The following is a 20,859-nucleotide window of genomic DNA, read 5'->3' as shown; positions in this document are numbered from 1 at the left end:
GAAAAGACAAGTTTACTATTCTCATTTACAACTCTAAATAAAAGGCATAAAATTATTCATACAATTAGTGGTATATCCATGTCCCCCCGGGTTCTCATAGACTCAAGCACTTTCCCCGTACTATATCCTTCTAGCTTTGTTTTTCGTGACCCGGATAAGCCTGTGGTTCAAATGCTTCAGGGAACAGTGTGTTTACTAACTAATTTTTCTCAGAGTTATGAGTTTATTACGTAATATTTTTGTATTGTTTAAAAGTGCAATGCCTTCTGTTGTATTTTGCAAGAATTACAAAGAAATAGGTTGAAAGGGGGTCAATATACAGTGCGTTTTTCATCATCAAATACAGTTTCTCTCTGTATGAGAAGATATACATGTATATTTATATTTAGGTGCTGATGCTCACACCTAAAGCATCCACATTGGACGGTGCGTTTCCATTACGCACTCTGGACAGTCCTTTCTATTATATCTTAATCACTTATTTACAACATTGTGTATACGGTAAAAGGACCCACACTAACAATACATTTATCTCGTTTATTTATTTTGTTTGTGTTGTTTTTGTTTGTGACTTGTTGTTTTTGTACTAAGACTTTGTTATTGTTTTGAGTTTTACTTACGTATTTTTTCCGATCCTAGCAAGTTTGATGTTTTAGGCTTAAGAACTGATGTAATGAAGACACACCACAGGTCTGGTCGTATACAGCTGCTGTGGGTGATGAAAGGTGATCGACACGGCTGCGGCGTACACAGGGAGGGGCACGGACCATCCATTCAGGGGCCCTATCTATCACTCAACCATGATCCATCATACTCCACAGTTGACGTTTCTAAAATTTTAATGCAGGCGTACCTGTATAAGAAAAAAAATATATTTGTATCTCGTCTAGAAACATGGCAGATTATTTTAAGAGATTAAAAAAAATAATTTCTGAAATTAATAGAAACATAATTCTTAGATAAATAATTTGAATAATTTTTGCATCAATTTGATTTTTAAAATCGGAATGTCCCATCATAGATTCAAAGGTTTTAAAAGCATTAATTCAACATTTAACAATGACGGACATTTACATCAAAATGATAGACAAATGTGGTATGCATAGAAAATGTGCGCAGAGACAGTTACCAGATAATTGTACAACGTTTTCTTTGTGTGAAAGTTCATTTAAATGGGATCAGTGATACTTGTTAACAAAATAAACTAAACTGCAAACAATAAGCTATTTTAACTTCTACTATAAGTATGCACATATGAAAAACAAATGGTGAGTCTGTTCATACCCAAAAATAACTACAGGTGGGATTCAAAATTAATTTCAGATTGTGTTAAAGCTAAACGAAATTTATTTTGATTTTAGAAAAATTCTGTACTTTAAAGTCTATTTTTTATACAGGCTAGAAGATAGAACTGGTTACCCGGTTGAGTGAAATCTCGTATATTAATGTGTCTCGTTTACTTTAGATTCTAATCAGTAAGCGCTGTTTGTGATCCAATATTTCATGTTGCTGGAGTTTAAGAAGGAAATGTACACAAGCACTGATCTTGTTGTTACAATTAGGATACGACAAATTTAAATATGACACTGTTTGACGATAAATAAAACAAGATTAATCCCGCGAAACAAATATATAATTCATATTTTATTTCCCTTGTTTATCCTAACCCTTTTTTCAATTTTCATTGAAGCATCAATAAAAAATGCTAGACAGAGAAGACATCACAGTTCTATTGGGAAAAAAAACCTAGTATAAAACGGCTAAAATCTAGTTTAGAAGGTACTTCGTGTATGAAAATTGATATGAATTATCAAATATTTGGTGCCAAAAAGAATGAGTTTGATATCTTATTTGATAATATGTTGAAAAGAATACGATACTTGTACAAATTTGTGTCTAGATAAAAGATATAATCATAAAAATAAGATATCATTTACAAACAGAAAAACTTTCTTTATTGGAAGAAGACTATCGTTCGTCCATGGTAGCTCACATTCCACACAGACGACCTAGATCGGTAGCACTGTTTCTTGATCTAATAATGTAAAGTATTGGCTGAAAGAATTGTAAAAATGATAATAAAATGTGATAAAATATAAGGGTTTGTTGGATCTTTAGCTCATCATATTAAATGTACAGTCATGTGTTACAGAATCATTAAATTATGGATGTTTTTTTTTTTTTAAAAGAAAAGCAATAACAAAACGGGGAGTAAAGAAAATAATACATAATTTGGAAAATGATTTAAGGAGGCAGTGCACGTATGTACATGGCTCAGCATGGACATTTGTTAACTGGTGGGGATAATTGTCACTTCCACCTGTTGGATTCCGATTGTGTATGACTGATTACTTGTGCAATGTCCGAGAGGCGTACACATTGTTATAAAAAACACAAATGCTTCATCGGTTTTCTGAAAAAAAAACGAGCGTTTTAATAAATAATTTCACAGTCTTTCTTATCGACAAGCGACGTAACAGTGATCAGAATGACGTAAGCGTCCGTCTGCGGTCAGTCACTTCGATCACTTACCGCGGGATCCGGCATCCCACCATGCACGTCACTTTGCAGTCCTTCCACTCTAAATTTCAATGGTTTGCTCTGAACAACGTAAATTCAATCATTTTAGAGCTTTTATCAATTAACCTAAAATTTCCGAAAATCAAAAGTGACGAAGGAGACCGATCCCGAGTCTGTGGGCTGCAGGCTTTTCTTTGAGAACGTGAGTTAAGTCAATGGCGGCGAACAATTTTGGATTGCTGCTATTAAATAAGTACTCGTCCACCAGGATTCACGGGCAGACAGTGTTTGGCTGTGGTTATCCGACGGGACGCGGTTCGTGCGGACCCCCTCCCGGGTTAGTACCGGTCTCTCCGATTACTAACCGCAATTTCTTACTACAGTGGATCCCTTGTAAAAGCTTTTTCTGGTTAAGAAAAAATTGCCGAACGTCAGATAATTGATGAACAGAATGGTTTAACCGGAACAAGGTTAGATTCATCACAAAAAAGAGTTCACTCGAGACATGTTGGGGTTAAAAGGAAGACCGACATAATTTTAGTTAATTTTTGTAGTTTAAGAGTGGGATACATTTGCTGCTATAGGTCCCGTTACAATCTGACGACGACACCAAGAGCACGAGGACGTAATTGTGTAAGTACGTGATGGACAAATTATGTAATAATAATGAAGGGGATCTTCAACAGATCATGACCACCAGCGAGATTACAGGAAGAAACCTCAGCTGAACATCAGGAAGGCAGGAAAGACAACTAGTTACCAGTATACCACGGCTTTTAATGAGGCTTGATTCTCAACAAATTAACCATCAGATCTACCTTAAATTATAAATATGTCTTTCAGCTATAGACTTTATCAAATAATAAAGACAAAATTATTTAACATTACCAGAATTATTCATTCTTTAAGGTCAGACAACCAATCTTCAATTATTTTCTATTTTTTCCTATCTTTGCAATGTAATAATTTTCACTGAGTGATTCCAAAATGAAATTTTTGCGTTGTATGGTTTTTCTCTATTTGGAAAATATAGTTTTGATCGAAAGTATATTTTACGATAACGGTATTTATAATTATCCAATAGCATTTTGCGTGCTATAATAAGATAGATTTATAATAATATATATCCAAAATAGTCTATCAAGGAACATTATTTTAAAGTGAGAAACGTCTAGTGCGTCCTTAAAAGAAATAATAGTGAGAAAACATAATGTGGAATTCAATTTATATTATATCTGAAAGCAGTATATTTTAATTGTGTCAGGATTATTCAGTTATAGACCACACCTGTTACCCTTCTTAAAAATTGATTAAAAACTATTAAGACTTCCGCATCCAAACAATCTCCCGCGCGGAAAAATACATTCTCCCGCAAACTATACACCCTTCCTCTTGTGCTTTAATAGTTTTTACATGGATATTCAATAACCATCATGATTTCCTTGTGATTTTTGTTATATGTTATATATCTCTTTACTTTTTTAATCTATAAAACCAAATATAGCATGCTGTAGCCTGTTTCACAAAGATTTCTTAAGATGCTTCCTCAGATAGAACTTGAAATATGCCTAAGTTATAACTTGGGAAGATCCCAAAATTTGTCATAGCTGTTTCACAAAACTGTTTTAGCATAAAGCAGTTGACTTATCTTGTAAGCCACGTTCATATCAAAATGTTAATTCTCTATTAATACATATCATTATGATCATGTATGATACAAATGTAAACTTTATAAGTAAAAGTGAAAATTTGTTCCCTTATTAACCTAGAAACATATCAGAGAAGTAAAATGTGTAAATAGATTGTAAATAATGTAGTGTCTGTACAATTAAGTACTGTAACGTTTAAATATCTTACATTCTCATGTATACATGAGATGAAAATTACGTAATGGTTTTTTCAAAATATAATTGAGAATGCTTATTGACTGAAACGTCATTTTTTGCTGTTTGCTACATGCACATATGTTTCTCTATTTCAAATATTATTCAGGTATGATAGCATGAATCAATCGAACATTGGTCACTGCTAGAATTTCTGTTATTCTTTATAAATTATAGAATTTTCAGTTTAGTTAGTCAATTTTATATACTCTGTGTTAACATATTTACATGTATGTTTATTTCTATATTAAAAATGTAAGTAGGGAAATTCAAATCTTATTATTTTACTATATCATACCTGTATACTCCAAATGGAATACAAGAATTTTAGTGGTATGTAAAGTTATGACAGCTGTAGTATTTAAGTTCTTAATTCTCGGAATTGATTATTTGTACGAAATGTAATAAATAAAGACTAAGTTTAATCAGCCCAAAACAACAAAGCCCTTTTTTGTGGCATAAATTTAATTTTTTTTTATAAGGAACGGTAGCTCCACAGCATGTCAACCTAAAGTTTCCCAAAGAGCTCTAGATATAATACAGTGCAAAAAGCATTTGTTTTCACAAAAAAATTTGAAAATATATGGTTAACCCTCACATGCAGTGTTAAGTAGAATTTAGAATGAAGAGATATGTTGAACTAAGTTAAGTGTAATACGTGCTTTTTTTCTTTCAATGGTTTATATAAAGATGGGATTAGTTTTTGTTTTTTACAACAAAACATCACAAACAAATGCATCTCGGCTGATAGAAGAAGTGATGATCAAGGCAAAGATTTTCTGAATACAATTCCCATGAAGGATTAAGCATCGATATTACTTAACTTTTCCCGGTCACACATACCCCATCCCCCAAAACAAAAAAATCAAATGAACGGCCCCCACCCACCCCTTTAAAGAAAACACGTATAATATCTCACGAAAATAACACAAAATCGCAGCGAATAGGACAAATTATACTGTCATTCTGTAAATGATTAATTTTTTAGTATTTATTCCCGATTTTTTTTTCTCAAACTAGTTAAGGGATTATTGATTCTCGGGCATATGCATTTAAATACCATCTGTGCACTAGCTATACCTATACCCGCTATCCATCAGCACGTGCGACCACAAACTACAAAGGTGTAAAAATTGCAACTAGGAAAATGGTGATAACAAATATAGGTGTCTGAAGGCAAATACTTAAGTATACACCAAAGAAAATAATTAAAATAATGATATGCAATTTTCTGGAATTTTCAATTTAGAAGTAAGTGTATTCTAGTATTTTTGTTCAACTTTAATGTACATATAATTCCCTTAAATGTAACTTAAACAGACGCCATGTTAAGTTTGTTCTTTGGACATCGATTCACCTGTCTTAAAATAATGATATAACTTAGGATTTCCACAAAATACGACTGGAATAGTGAAACGGATAATTAATAAATCTAAGAAAAATAAGTTCATTACTTATCTGTTTCACGTAAATGCCTTTAGATACCTGCATTCATTACTGTAAATTCCTAATTAAACGCGAGGAATTAATATCCGCGTAAAATCGCGAGAAGCCCGTCTCGCGAATTTTTAAATCTCGCTTTTAATTTTCAAACATATGTAAACTACATGAAACTATGATAAAATTTCGACATTCGCGATTTTATGTTCTCGATGATTTGATTGAAAACCGTTGAATCGCGGAATTAAGTACTCGCGTAAGATAAGGAATCTACAGTATTTAATAACAATAACATAGTGACAAATTTTACAGTGGTTGTGATTATCAGGCCACACACGCAGATACGGGGGAAGGTATATTTATAGCTTGTGCACTGGTATTAATAAAGAATCACTGATCCCTTTGGTAGCTTTGTAAAACGAGAAATGAAAACTATGTCAAAACTAAATTTTCAATAACAGAATGACTAAACGATCTGTCCTATCCCTCCATAACGTAAGCTTTTCTTTTCCGTAGGAATTTTTTGGTGTTATCCTATGAATTTGTGAAATGAATCATTTGTTATCTTTTTGAGGTGATTTTGAGTGGCCAAGATACGTGAAGGGACAAGGAATTGGCTCCTAAGAAAAATATCCCTGATATCTTCATTTGATTTCAGTTTTGCGATGCTAAGTACTCAAAGGAAATGCTGTTTCATTCATAATTTTCGTCCTTTCACCCTTGCTTGTTCTATCAGCTGAGGTGCATTTGTTGCGATGGAGTTTTTTGTTGCAAAATTATTTGGTTTTTTTGTTATATTTTTTTTCAGGGTTTTGTCATTTTGTTCTTGTTGTTTTGCTTTCTTTTGTCATTTGCAGGAAAACTTTTTTTTTTACTTATATATGAAGTTCTTATTCTGATGGATAGTTTAAATTATTAACACATTCATATTTTAAAAAGGTGCCCATGTTGAATTGGTATGAACGTCTGGAGGACGTACACTAGGATCCGTCAACTCAATTCATCCAATATAATCAGTTGTATTCTGGTAAGTATTTGCCCCAGACCTTGATTACAGCAGTGGGGTATGGCATAAATCACTCCTCTGTTTGCAGTCCAAGGGGGATGCTGGTGGTTAAGCTCTAAATGCTTCTATGAAATTCATGTTACGTCTTTGGAATCGCTATCATATGGAAAACGAACCATTTACCAAACGTCGGACGGTATACAAATTAACATTTCTCACTGAAATTTAAAGTTAAAAATACCCTGACATTTTTATATATGGAAGTACTCAAACGAAGTCTTTAGTTATAATTACTTACCTTTAGGATACAGAATATTGCAAGTGTCTTTTTTATTGCTGTAAATAATTGGCGTTTGAATTTTACGGGTCACTAAAACTCTTAAATAATACCAAACATATGCAGCAGGTTAAATATCCATCGTACGGTATTTATTTTTAAGAATTAAATTACTTTTCTAACTATGGCTGTGAATATAAATGTAGTTCAATCAAAAATATAACTTTTCTGTTCAGACCTTTGGAGCAGTGAGATCTTTAATATTTAGAAAATAAGTATATAACAGTTCTTGGTAAAGTAAACCATTAAAATATTTGATTAAATCAAATACTCGAACTGTCAGAATCAGATGCAGTATGTGCACTTGTTTTAAACACCTATTTTCCTCGCCAGATTATAAAATACCTTTCTTCATATTTTATGTGCAGTCATTATTGTTAGGTAAATAAATATATTTGTTAATTGCTGTGTAATTTTTTTCTTAGTTTTTTTTAATTTATAATATGTTAAAAGTGGCATATAGGCCCGATTGGCCTGGTGTTAAATTTAAACTTATTGTTGTTGATATAATGTATAATAGAAAATATAAACATGCCATTATAGATAGATCAATTACTATTACTGCTAATACTACCATAGCTGTGATTTATGGCACTGGAGCCATGCTCGTTTGGTCATACATTTAAAAAACCAAAGTCTTCAATTTTTTTTTATCTTAAGGGCATCAAATATTTCGAAATTGATGATAAAAAGAATTGATATAAAGTTTTGAAATGTTTCATTACTCTTGTTACTGTAAAAAGAAGAAAATAGATTAAATTAAAAAAAAAAATATATGGCATATCACTCAAATAAAATTGCACTATCTCTTCACCCATCTACCCCCAAAATAAGAAATCAACCACAATTCCATTACTCAAAAACACCTAAATGTTACATTTCTCAAAAATAGTTAGATATTTCCAAATTAAAAAACCGGCGTTTCTTTTCTGTCTCACCATATCTCCAACATTCCTACTCACTTGGCTTAAAATGGATACATTTGAGGAAGCAGAGACATTGGAGAGGGGAGCGATGGACATGCTTTGTATGGGGAAATATTCGTTGTTCTATAAATATATTATCTTATTCGTCATCCAATGTCATTTATCTTGGAATTTTCTCTTTTCTATCAACACTATATATTTGAAATTGAATTGATGAAAGAGCCAGCGAAGTTCGGATGTGGCTGTAAAGGTTTATTATTACATTTCTCTAATATTGCACTTACTTTACAACTATAGACTACACCGATTCCCTCGGTCTGCTGTAGTGAGGTGTGTTTAAGATATTCGCCACAATCTCAATCTCTCTCTCTCTCTCTCTCTCTCTCTCTCTCTCTCTCTCTCTCTCTCTCACACACACACACACACACACACACACACACACACACACACACACACACATGATGTCTAACCTAAACATTTTAAAAAATTCATTGTCGATTTCTGTCTCCCCTAGAACGAATACTTACGTGTTTGGTACTCAGGTGTATGTTGATTCAGATCAGGACGCTGAGCTAGAGACACACAGCTATAGTGTTCAATACACAGATCTACAGATGGCGAGGAACGTACCTTTAGCAATGTAAGTATCGTATAATTGATTTCATATTGTCATATTTTACATGTATGTCTTGTCCGACAGTAAAATTTTTCTAAAATTAAGATTTAAAGAAGCTACCTTTTTTTTTTTAATTTCAACATGTCATGCTTTTACATTTAAACCATAGTTTATTGTAAAAGTATATAAGTTTAACTTATCAAGAGTTGTTACAATTTTACAATCAAATTAAAATTTTTGTTTTGATTTTGATAGATCGTTTTATGCAATTAAAGGCTCCTACTTACATCTTTGAATAATTAGGTTTTTTTTGTTTTATTCTTTACCTCACTTTGGTTACAATTCTATTTTCTATCAGAATCAATCTCATTGTTGATGTTACATCCATCTCCATCTTTAAATTTCTGGATTTAGTTATTTCTTATTGCATATCCTTTTAAGTTGCATATACTAATGTGGAAAACCTCGAACATATTTCGAAAATATTCAATGGATGAAAACAATCGAATCTATCATTGATGATTATAATGAATTTATTCACTCGAGTTTTTCATACACAAAGACAATTAAATCAATGAGCAGCAGTTTTACGAATTTTTTTTCCAAACACGTTCTAATTAAATAATCAAGCATGTAACTAGGGTACATGTAAAACCATGGGAAATTAAAAAAAAAAAACATTTTTCTCATTTTAATTTTTACAATAATTGTAGTGTAGTTAGATGGGTTTTTTTCATCAAAATATGAATATGAGTTGTTGACTATAAAGCAATGTACAGAGCTTGTAGTTCTTTGATTAAGCACGATAAATATTCAAGAAAAGAAATTATGAAAAACCATTAGAAACGGCAAAGTAAACTACATGTAAGAAAAATTACAGCTCAAATTGTGATCGCGTTTCTTTGAAGACGCCTGTCTTCTACACCAGGGTAACAACACGGTGGCGTCTACAATTGACGCAGTTTGGTAATCAAGAACGCCATGCAACAGCACTCACAAGGCATGAACTAAAAACGCGTCGTATCTTCGTACCAAATATACGCAATAGAAACAACGTTTATGTGCTTATATAAGTATATGTATTATATGATAATACAACAGTCAAACCATTACCTTTTGTGACGATCACTGAGAAGACATAAATATAATTTTCTAACGCGTTAAAACACACGAAAATAAACTTTTTCTTTGATACGATTATTTTAGAAAGATATTAGCTGCAGTTTAATGTTGATATGTGACGGTTTCTGCAAAGTTTATGTTCATATGCAAAGTGTATGTCTACAAAGATCGGAGTTCGGTCAAAGTTTTCTTTAAGTAAGCTTTTTCTCCGATGGCAAATTAATTTGAACATAGTTTAATAGGTTTTAAGCTTTTGAAATATTTATATTTTTTTATATGGTTTTTTCTATCAAACAACCTTTAAGGGTGTTGTTTACACAGAGTTTGAGTTTTCAAATTCGGATAGATATAAAGTTCAATGTAATGAGTAAACTTTGTTCTAAAGACTTAAAGTATTTATGAAATGAATTCTTATTGACAAAACCTTGAATATTTTTACTTTATTATGAAATAAGGCTAAAACAAAAATTGACTTTTAGCCAAACAGAGGAAATTCGGACTAAATTTTGCAAATTTTGTTTTCTGCTAAAGCATTTTTGGCAGTACTCTAATGTTAAAAGTTAGGATTTTATATTTAAGTCTATGTAATTTTGCATATTTTCCGTTGGTTTTACCTAACTTATTCATTGAAATAATACTATGGCACGAAATGCAAAAATATTGAAAAATGCTTAAAAACGATAAAAGACACCATATCTCAAAATTTTGATCATTGACCTCTTAAAAATATTTTGCCAACAGAATAAGGTCAAAATAAGTAGTTCAATACCATACATGTTTTTGCATTATCATCATTCAATTTTTTGTAAAATTGGATCAAAAATGGGTAGGGATTTGAAACTGATAGAGGAAATTCGGGCTGGGTTATTTTAAAATCTAAATTAGTGTCACTACCATTCATAAACTGTATTTTATTTTTCAAAGTGCTTTATTATTTGTAATATTTTTGTAATTAAGAAAATCTTTAAATATTAAAGATATTAAAATTTTATAGGATTTTTCTTGATTTTTCAATAAATATTTCATTGCCAATAACTCAAAAAGTAGGTAATTGACCTATTTTTCTGAAAGTGAAAAATAACAATACAAGCAAAGGTCTATAACACACAATAGATGGTTTGTCATTATCATCAGTGGATTTTTTTTTCATTCTGAGTAAACGTCATCCTTAAGTGAATAAAACATGGCACAAGCTTTGATTACATAACAAGGAATAGTGAGCTGTCTTTCTCCATTAAAACATAACAAAGACATTCAGATCTTGAAATGTCTTAGAAATAACTCAGTTTTGGAGAATTTAACAACGTGAAAATAGTAAATTAAATTTTAAATTTTTAAGCTCAAGCTTTAGTCCTTATTATAGGCAATAATGCCTAGCTCGATGCAGATATACAGAAAACACAACCTGGCATCGATTTTGACCGATAGGGACCCTCCGTTGGTAAGAGGACCTCCAGTTACATTATAATTTAAAAAACCGTTAATGTTTAACTGTACAGTAGCTTATTTGACATTTTTCAGAAACTTGAGTTTTTAATATATATACATTAAATTTTACAGTGTTGAGGGATTGCAGCACATGTCAGAGGCAGTGTTCGTTGTATTGTGTGAAATGATGGGAACCTCACAACTGGTGGCCATCAGGAGGGAAACAGTGGACATCCAGGAGATTGTGGAAAGACAATTAACTAATAATTGGATCCATGGGATGCTGAGTGGAAGTATGAGAGAAGGATTCAGGCTATATGGATCAGATAAGGACTTAATGTACTGGCCAAACGACCACCGAGTAATCATGGACATGTCTCAGTCTGAGTATTACAACACAGCCAGTACAACCTTGATTCTCTCTGACAGTTCTGAGAGCCCACCAGGATTCACTTTACTTCAGTTACTGACACCAACAGAAATTACAGAAGTCCAATCAGCATGTGTCAGAATGAATGGTAGAGTCTATATATCTAGTTCTATACACAGCGAGTTAACTTGTTCGGTAGTGGTGCCTAATTCTACTGTACATGGACCCTGTGGAAGTGGTAATGTAGAAGGACTAGAATATGACAACGCTCACTGCTTTGCATGTGACTTTTGGCCTACGCCTGCCTCCTCGTGGATAGACAGATGTCACTTATGGCCTGGCCCTGAAGTTGCTGAAGACATTGTCAGAAATGGATGTCACGTTGTAGCAATAGGACACCCATTAGGACCCCATAAAAATGAAGAATGGAGATTGTCGTTTTCTCGAGCAGAATATAAACTTGTGTACTCAATGAACCACGGTCAATTTTTGACCTATGGATTGTTAAAAATTTTCTTAAAAGAAGTTATAAATCATCAGACTGAAGAAAAGAATAAACTGATATGTTCTTATCATATAAAGAAAACAGTTTTCTGGGCTATTCAACAAAACACACTACCCAACTGGTGCCCTCCAAATCTCCTGGCCGGTTTCTGGGTCTGCTTTAAACACCTCCTTAAATGGGTGTATGAGGGGATCTGTCCCAACATTTCATTCCACAAAACAACCTGTTCCTGACAAAGGTCCATGGCTCAGCACAAAACAGATTGTTTCTACAGTTACATGACTTGTACAAGAAAGGTCTGTCCTGTCTGTTAGGGAGTTCTTCTATCATGTCCTACATCACTGATGTCCTATACAATCCTAGACTTTCTGTTTGTACAGATGAGAGTACGATGAGAAGTGAAGTTGATTATGATGTAGAACTTTTCAATGTGTTACCCATTGCGTTTAAACATTTAGGTGATCTATGTAACCTTATTAAAGCCATATATATGATAGAATACCTGGTATATTCACCCCTTACACAATATCAAACTATCAAATTACAGTCACTTTCAGTCCTCACCCTTCAATGTATTGCTTTCAAATTACAAAACATGTTTACTTGCTCATGTTTTAACAAACAGATGTATATTGCAAACAAATTTTATTGCCACATGCTGAAATTAGCAACAAAGTTAGGGTGTATTTCTGACATGTTGTACATTGCCATTTATTATTACAAGACACTCAGATACAGGGGAGCTTTATGTGTTATAGAGATGACAAAGATTAAGTTAAGACAGCCATATTTAATGTATTGGGGACATGTAGACATTGAGAGGTATACTGAGGCTGTAGGGGGGCAGTCCTGGTCTACAAAAATGAGAGAGGCCGTAGCATGGGATATCAAACCTGACACCATAATCTTTTATATCAGTGAATTAATACCAGAACAAAACTCTGCTCTACAGAAAGGAAATTCTAGATTATATGTCCCAGTGTTTGTAATGTTACACTTCCTGGAGTTCTTGTGTTACAGACACATTGATACAACGTTATCACAGGCAGCTCTAGATGAGCTACAAGTCCTAGTCCACCATGATAAAGGACAGTATATATTTGACCGATGCAGAGACATCTCCTGGGAGATCCTGGGGATCTGTCAACAGATCACAGGGAACCTCCAGGCTGCTCTATACTCATACCAACAGTCACTCACACATTATCCATGGAACGGAATACAAGCTGCTACACAGAGGAGAATACGAGACTTGTTTTTTTAGAAACCTACACAAATAGATTAAATAGGGTAGAACGGGGTAATTTCGACCACCGATCAATTTCGACCAAACTACAAAAACTCAACACAAGGATTCAGGCAAGTGTTTAGAAACGTATGCTGTTTCGGAATTAGAGAAACTCAGTCCCCAAATTTGTTTTCCATTGAAATTATTTGATCAGAATAATAGTTTTCTTGTTTAAAATCCCCGTTTTCAGAACGCTTGCATTCACGTCGGCAAATACAAGAGAGGCAACTCTTACCACATTGTTGACATTTCATAACGTATCAAAATTCAAAAGTACGTATCGTATTAAAACTGTTTTAATTTCTATGTGCATTACTTTATGTTACTGGTTGTAACTATTTTTAATTCGATTTCCCTTAAAATGCACACCTTTTACCCGCAGAAGTTTGGTCGAAATTGACCCGTATGGTATTTAATGACGCGGTTCAATTTCGACCACTCGTGGCCACAAAAAGGTGGTTTCACAATACATCAGACACCCTTGGGTTTTTTTATCATACGTAAATTATGGTCCGAATATAAATAATTCAACTTGTAGTAAAAGTTACAGGTTTTTCCCTTGCTTAATTTTGAAAAAAAGTTAGAGAGTTTGCTTAAGGTGGCTCTATACACCCACAGTTTATTCCAATTTTCAATAGAAGACCACAGAACATATACTTATCAAATATTAAAATGATGATAGGGATACTATAGGTATTTTAAAAGAATTTTAAAATGTTTTTTCGTGTTTTTGTAAAATATTTTTTAAAAAGATAGCTATTAACAAATTGAGAGAATTTTTTTTGTCATATGATGGATATTTCCTTCGGACACATAAAAAAATATTTAACTTTTCTTAACATTCAAAAATGTAATTATTGCATTTTTTTTTAGTATTTCCCCAAAACATAATTTTTCATATTTTCTTACTCTGTTGACAAATTATCTGAAAAAGTTGCTTGATGTTATAAGAAAATGTAATTTAATAACCGTGACATAAAAAATTGAATAAAAATCATTGCAAACAAACGCAAAAAATATTTTAAAATTTATTTGGTATGAAAGTTCCTCAGGTAAGGGTTATCGTTCCTAAGTCCCAAGGCCCAAACACCTTGGAGACTTTTCATTTGTGCGTTGAAGAAAATTTCCTAAATATAATGTTTAAATAATAAATACATACGTATTTCATTATAGGCCTGTATAAGTGAATATATTCGCTTTAATGCAAAACTAAGTATAATAAATAAAGGGGAAAATTGACTTGGCTAATAGGATATATATGTATCCCAACCTGAGAGAAATTCAAAGCAACCCTCCCATCCCCTTAAGGTGGTAAGGAACATCTGTCGATATTAATGTGCATTAAAGTATATAATAATTGAAATACTTTCACTGTTTTAGAATTTTCTTTCACAGTATTCAACAAAAAAATACGTTTTAGAAAATTTTGGAAAGATAAAAAAAGTATTGCTCTCAACTGGAATCGAACTCATGACCTACAGGTTTGTAGGGAACCCACTAACCAACTGCGCTACGGTGTGACCACACAACGTGAAGGTGTCACATACCACATTACTTGTAAGTAATGAATTTTCCAATTATCAAATTAAATCTATTCATTTAACAATTTTTTCAAAAGAGCGGTCCCCATACAATTCGCCTCAGTTTAAATCAGCCAGCACCGGAAGTGCATGCTTCCAGATTTACTTTTTTGCGTACTGCGTCATCAAAAAGTGGTGTATAGAGCCACCTTAAAAATATATATAATAAAGGATATTAATCGCAGTATCAGTGGGGGTATCAGTGTATCAGTGCTGGCACGATAAAAATATCGTGCCAGCACCTACTGGAACTTTAGCTTTAATTAAAAGAAAACTCGGATTTTGTGTTGTTGGAGGAATTAAAAATATATTTTGATATGGATTTAAGTTATATCACAATGAATTCGCACCTAGCATGTTAATGATGAGATAAAATCATGCATTGAAAACTGTTTAATACATGGTTAATTTGTGTCCGATCGATGGTGAAATAAATAATGTGCAGCTTAAATGATCTTGGAGTTCATACAATGTAGATCAAATTTCCTAAACTAATTCTAATAAAATTTGTTTTAAAACATTTTTTTCTTATATTTTTGAGTGGATGATGTTTTTTTTTTTTATTAATTCACATTCATGCAAACCATTCAATTTATGAAATGGATCGGACAACTTTGGTTAAAACTTTATGCCTAAATAATCACGCGTCCATGTGTTGTTTTGCATATTCCTAAGTTAGAACTAAAGAACTTTATCATTATTAAAAATTTGACAGTCAAAAAATAACTGAAGGAAAGATGAAGAGGAGTCAAGCTATCTTTATTGAGCGACAATGGATGCGACGGTGGATATAAAATTGCCCGCCAGTAATAACTTAAAAAATTTCGGGATGGATCGTCAAGAACAGTTTTCATTAAACGCGATGTACATTATAAAACTAAAATCAGCGGTGGTCAGTCTTTATTCTAAGGAGATAAAAAAAATTTGGATTTTAAGGAATTGGCGATGTGTTGGAAGGAGTATAAGCATATTTTCGCAAGCAAATTTTGCTTTGTGTTTTTTTTTAATTTCAAGAAATACATTACACACACAATAAAGACACACATTTCAAACGAACAATGTCGGCAACGATCGGTAGAATATTTTAATTATAAAACTAAGAAAAGATTGTGCAATCTGAGCATATTTTCTATCCAATTACATGTCTGATAAAATCAATCATAAATCGATCCCTTCAGGCTTGATTGGATTTGACCACGCTCTGACCAAAATTATATATTTTTGTTATACTCAAAGAATAATTAACTCCTTAATTATTCCTTAAATAAATCTATAAAACAAATAAGCATCAGCTATAGTAGGTAATAAAATGAAACAACTAAATTCTTTCAAATTTATTGTTTCTCATTTTTATAAGTAGATATGTCTCAGACATTTCGATTTTAAAGGTACTGATAGATCATTTATTCTTTTTGCAAGCTTACATTTCTTCTCACGGCGCTGATGCAGAGGTTCGACCTGGATTAATCCACTGTAGGGGAAGGGTAAGGGTGGGGTGGATTGTTCCATTTTTTCAGATCCAAATTACCGTGATTACAGTTTATATAATTAAATCGCTTTTACGTGGGTTTTTTTAACTGATAACGTAGTTGACCAAAAAAAAAGTAAGTGGTCGAATTTGACCATCCATGTGGTCGAAATTACCCCGAGACCGGTCGAAATTAACCCGCGTGATATGTTCATTTATTTTTCTTCATTTTCCTGTTTACAGTGACAGTTTTTCATCGGAAGTAGAAAAATACGTGACAGAAAAGTAATCCGAACTATCCTAAATGATTTCAAACAAGCTCATGGGAATATCGTACAAAATTTGAAACTAAAAGTTACGTATCAGTAAAAGTGGTCGAAATTACCCCGTTCTATCCTAAATACTATCACATTAAATGCCGTATCTAAAAATATATGCTATACAAGAGGTCCATAAGCCTCATCTTTTACCGAAGCAACAGTTCTTTAAAAAGTTCTTGCATTTCATCTTTTGTTCAATTAACACTGACCCCCGTAAAGCAATGATGAGTTTTGGAAATTAGGTTATGAAATAATACAATAAAAAAAACCCTATCTGAACTGATAACTACTTAGAGTGAAAACAAGTTATGCAGCTTAATGTTTACAATCAAAATGTTCAAAAAGACAAATTATAATAAAAAAAAACATCAATATTTCATCTGTTTGGTTATAACAAAACTTAAAGCTGCTTGAGGACAGGAACCCTCTCCATCTGGTTAGACCAACGGTGTATGTGACTCTCCTCTTGATGTAAATGTCTTTTAAGTCTTATAAATGGCATATCTCAGATTTAAGTTACGTTTATTAAAAGGACAAGAGCGTACAGGGCCTGGTAAAACCACCCTACCCAGGATTTTGAAATGGCATATGATCATATAAAAAAATCTTTACATATGAAAGTGTGCATCAGTACATGTATAATATAGAACTGCATTTTCTGATAAATAAATGATATACACTAATACATGCGCTTAGTACTTATCTCCTTTGTTTTATTGTTTTACTTTCTAAACATTACTTCATGATCTCATATCTGTGCAAACGTTATCTTTATCCGACATTGCGTGTACAGAAAATGAACATTACGTAATTGTTGTCATTATAAAAATGGTATTAGATATTTTTTCATAATAATCCAAACAAAAGAAGCAAAAATTGTTTTACTTAAACCAAGTGGTTTAAAAATGAAACGCCGTCTGTTTGATTCGAACCCCCCTTTCAATCGAGAATTGGGGACTACGAGCCTCCGCCTATCTTCGTGAGCTACGTTGACACATCGGAGAAATAGAGAATAAATTTAACTATTTGACAATAATTAATAATTTTAAGTAAAAACGTTTTTGGTGAAAATCACGAATATGACCCATTATGGGTCTAGACTCCATTTCAGTAAATCAATAATAAAAATCAATAAAAACTTATTCTTTAAATAAAAGTACTTTTAGGATGGAGTTAGGACCCATTCATACCTAAATTTTGCAATTTAGAATAGTGAATGATCCAAATTTAGGCAGAAAACGATGTGCAGCTTAATTTGGAAACCTATATCTGTTGTGTTTATAGAATGAAAGCAAGAATGAAATATTGACTTACATCGTGAAATTTAAACTAAAAACAAGGCATACAAACAAAAAATTTATATTCTAACTTAGTTGAAATTGTTTCGTCTTCAGTGCTTCGTGTGGGGGATAAACGCCTTGTACGCCCATGTTCTTTATTTTACATTTGATGTGGTGAATAAGTGCACACCGATTGCTACTATTTGACACACATGCTGACAGGAAGTGGAACAAATGTCCGATAATGTCATGGCCGAGGCTAAAGACAGTCTGAGATCATTGGGTCATTTCATTAGAATCTGATGGTGACCATGTATTTATTTGTAAAATAGGAAGGGCTTTCAATATATATATATATATATATATATATATATATATATATATATATGTGTGTGTGTGTGTGTGTGTGTGTGTGTGTGTGTGTGTGTGTGTGTGTGTGTGTGTGTGTGAATGATTACACATACACACGCTAATAACACATTATCTTACAAAGATTATGTACCTTTTTTCATAAAATTTTCTGTAAATTGAATAGTTTTTTATTTTCTTTGATTGCATATATTATATAAATAGTGCCTGTTTGGGAGGGTAACAGTTGAAATTGACACCCCGAGAAAACCATTGTCAACCGACGCGAAGCGGAGGTTGACAATGGTTTTCGAGGGGTGTCAATTTCAACTGTTATCCTCCCAAACAGGCACTATTTATTTTGTTATACTGAATGTCTTAATTTTAAAGAAAACTTAACTGCTTTTACATAGGAATAACGTGAATTCTACGGCGAACCGTACGCGCATGTAACAATTTTCAATGTTACCCGTTGCTAAGTGCGTTGCTAATGCTGAGGGTAATAGAAAAAATTATGAACTGCGTTTAAACCAATCAGATTTCAGTATTTAACATGAAAGTATAACAATATATTTTGTTAACTAAAATAGCTGCCATCATTTAACATGTTATCGAATTCACCTTTTACTGTTCCCATAACACATGGGCCATCTAGGAGAATCCTTATAAGTCTATGTATTAGTACACGAGTGCAAGAGGGGCGTAACTCTCGCAAAAACATAGGATAAAGACGAGTAAAGATTTCTCTGTTTAATGATAAAATAGATCTGAACAAGTAACAAGCAAATGACCAGGCGATGCCCAGTTGTCCCCATACAGTTCACTTGTAACACAACAAGCACTAACATGTCATTTAACAAACAAACATTTCTAACCAAGCACACTGCTAACAAAATGACGCACTACTGATTAACATTTACTATGGCAACTCAGTTTCATTGAAACTTACATCTTCTGTTGAACACACTTTTTCTTTCTTACAATCCACAAACTTTTAAAACCATGATAAATATGAGTAAAAGAACATCTGATATACAAATAGCACACATATAAAGTCAGACACAACACATTCTAACACATAATATCTACTAACATAATAATTATGCTTTCTAAATGACCCAAGCACAATTTGAATGTTAATTAGGACATCTGAAGTTAATAAAGACAAAACAACCCTATAGACAGTAGAATTCTTCCCTAGCTAAAATATGGAAGTGTCTAAAAACCAAGAGGGATAAAAATATTTAAAAATAAATAGATTCTTTAAAAAAGGTATTTATATTGGCTTTAATATATACTACAATTATCAACAAACAAAGCAACAAAGCAAAAAAATGTATTAGTCACATATATTTCAATTTAGTCATTTTGTATATCAAGTTTTTAGTTGATTCATATTGAGGTTAACCTCAAAAACATTAGCCTTTCTGTGGCTGATAGATTTGGAAATGGATATTTAATAATTACTAAAATATTTACATTTGTAAATGTTTCCCTATATGACCCTATAGAATAGCAATACGTTCAATTCTTTATGAGCTTTTTCATGACGTCCCAATGATCATTGCACACATTCATCGTTAGTTGCTTGGATTATTTCAAACATAAAATCTTGGTAATCTTAACAATTCCAAACAATTTGCCTTTTCCAAATGTAAATATAAACTAGACTCTTGTTGCTATAGCAACAAAAAGGTCTTCCGTTCCTCATGTATTAATCTGCACAAAAAATCCAGTTATCTTGTAAACCAAAAAATGGATATAATATATATAAGCTTTGTGTCTTGATCTATCACAGTTTCTGAGATCTTATTTATACTTTGTTTTTAAAAAAGAAGGCTATCTGAGATATATGAGATGTCTCACCGGAAGTAGAACTTTTTTTTACCATGTGTAGATGACTTTTTGTATTTCTATAGCTAAATGTTACTTCAATGCTGAATAACCAAAATATTTTTAAAAAATCAAAATTGGGTGTACTTCCTGTGACGACCGGAAGTTACGCCGGATAAAACAAAATAGTGTTAACACATGTACATACATAGGTCTATCATCCCACAAAGTTTGGTTGTTCAAGTCGTTACTGTTTTTGAGATCTCGTCGAAATAAGGTTTATGGTTTCTGGACAGGAAACGGGCAAACGGAAGTGTTCAATCTGAATTGTATTCAATATTTCTTGTATACTTGCCATTTGTACATTAGTTTTCATTTATCTAACTAAAAAATATCAAAGAAAAACAGTTAAACTGATAAACAGCTCGATTTTTTTAACTCTTCCGGTATGGACCGGAAGTGACGGAAGACAAAATGAAACCGGTTAAACACATCTTCAATCAAATGTCTATCATCCATGAAAGTTTCGTGTCTTGATCGCTTATAGTTTCCGAGATCTCGCGGGTACAAATTGTGTTTTTAAAAAGCT

The 20,859-nt window shown here is 32.5% G+C and overlaps 1 protein-coding gene across 1 annotated transcript; it reads left to right on the top strand.

The window, feature by feature from the left end:
* The first annotated feature begins 9,457 nt into the window (after positions 1-9,457).
* On the top strand, positions 9,458-13,435 carry LOC117684780 (cyclic GMP-AMP synthase-like receptor 2). The gene is made up of 2 exons (XM_066067699.1): positions 9,458-11,291; positions 11,411-13,435. Exon 2 carries the CDS (start codon positions 11,430-11,432, stop codon positions 12,384-12,386), a length of 957 nt encoding a protein of 318 aa, XP_065923771.1. The 5' UTR covers positions 9,458-11,291; positions 11,411-11,429; the 3' UTR covers positions 12,387-13,435.
* Positions 13,436-20,859: the final 7,424 nt, after the last annotated feature.

The sequence above is a fragment of the Magallana gigas genome, chromosome 7, assembly GCF_963853765.1.
Source record: "Magallana gigas chromosome 7, xbMagGiga1.1, whole genome shotgun sequence".
Lineage (NCBI taxonomy): Eukaryota > Metazoa > Mollusca > Bivalvia > Ostreida > Ostreidae > Magallana > Magallana gigas.
The sequence above is the reverse complement of the archived record's forward strand: the minus strand, read 5'-3'. Positions and strand labels throughout refer to the sequence as shown.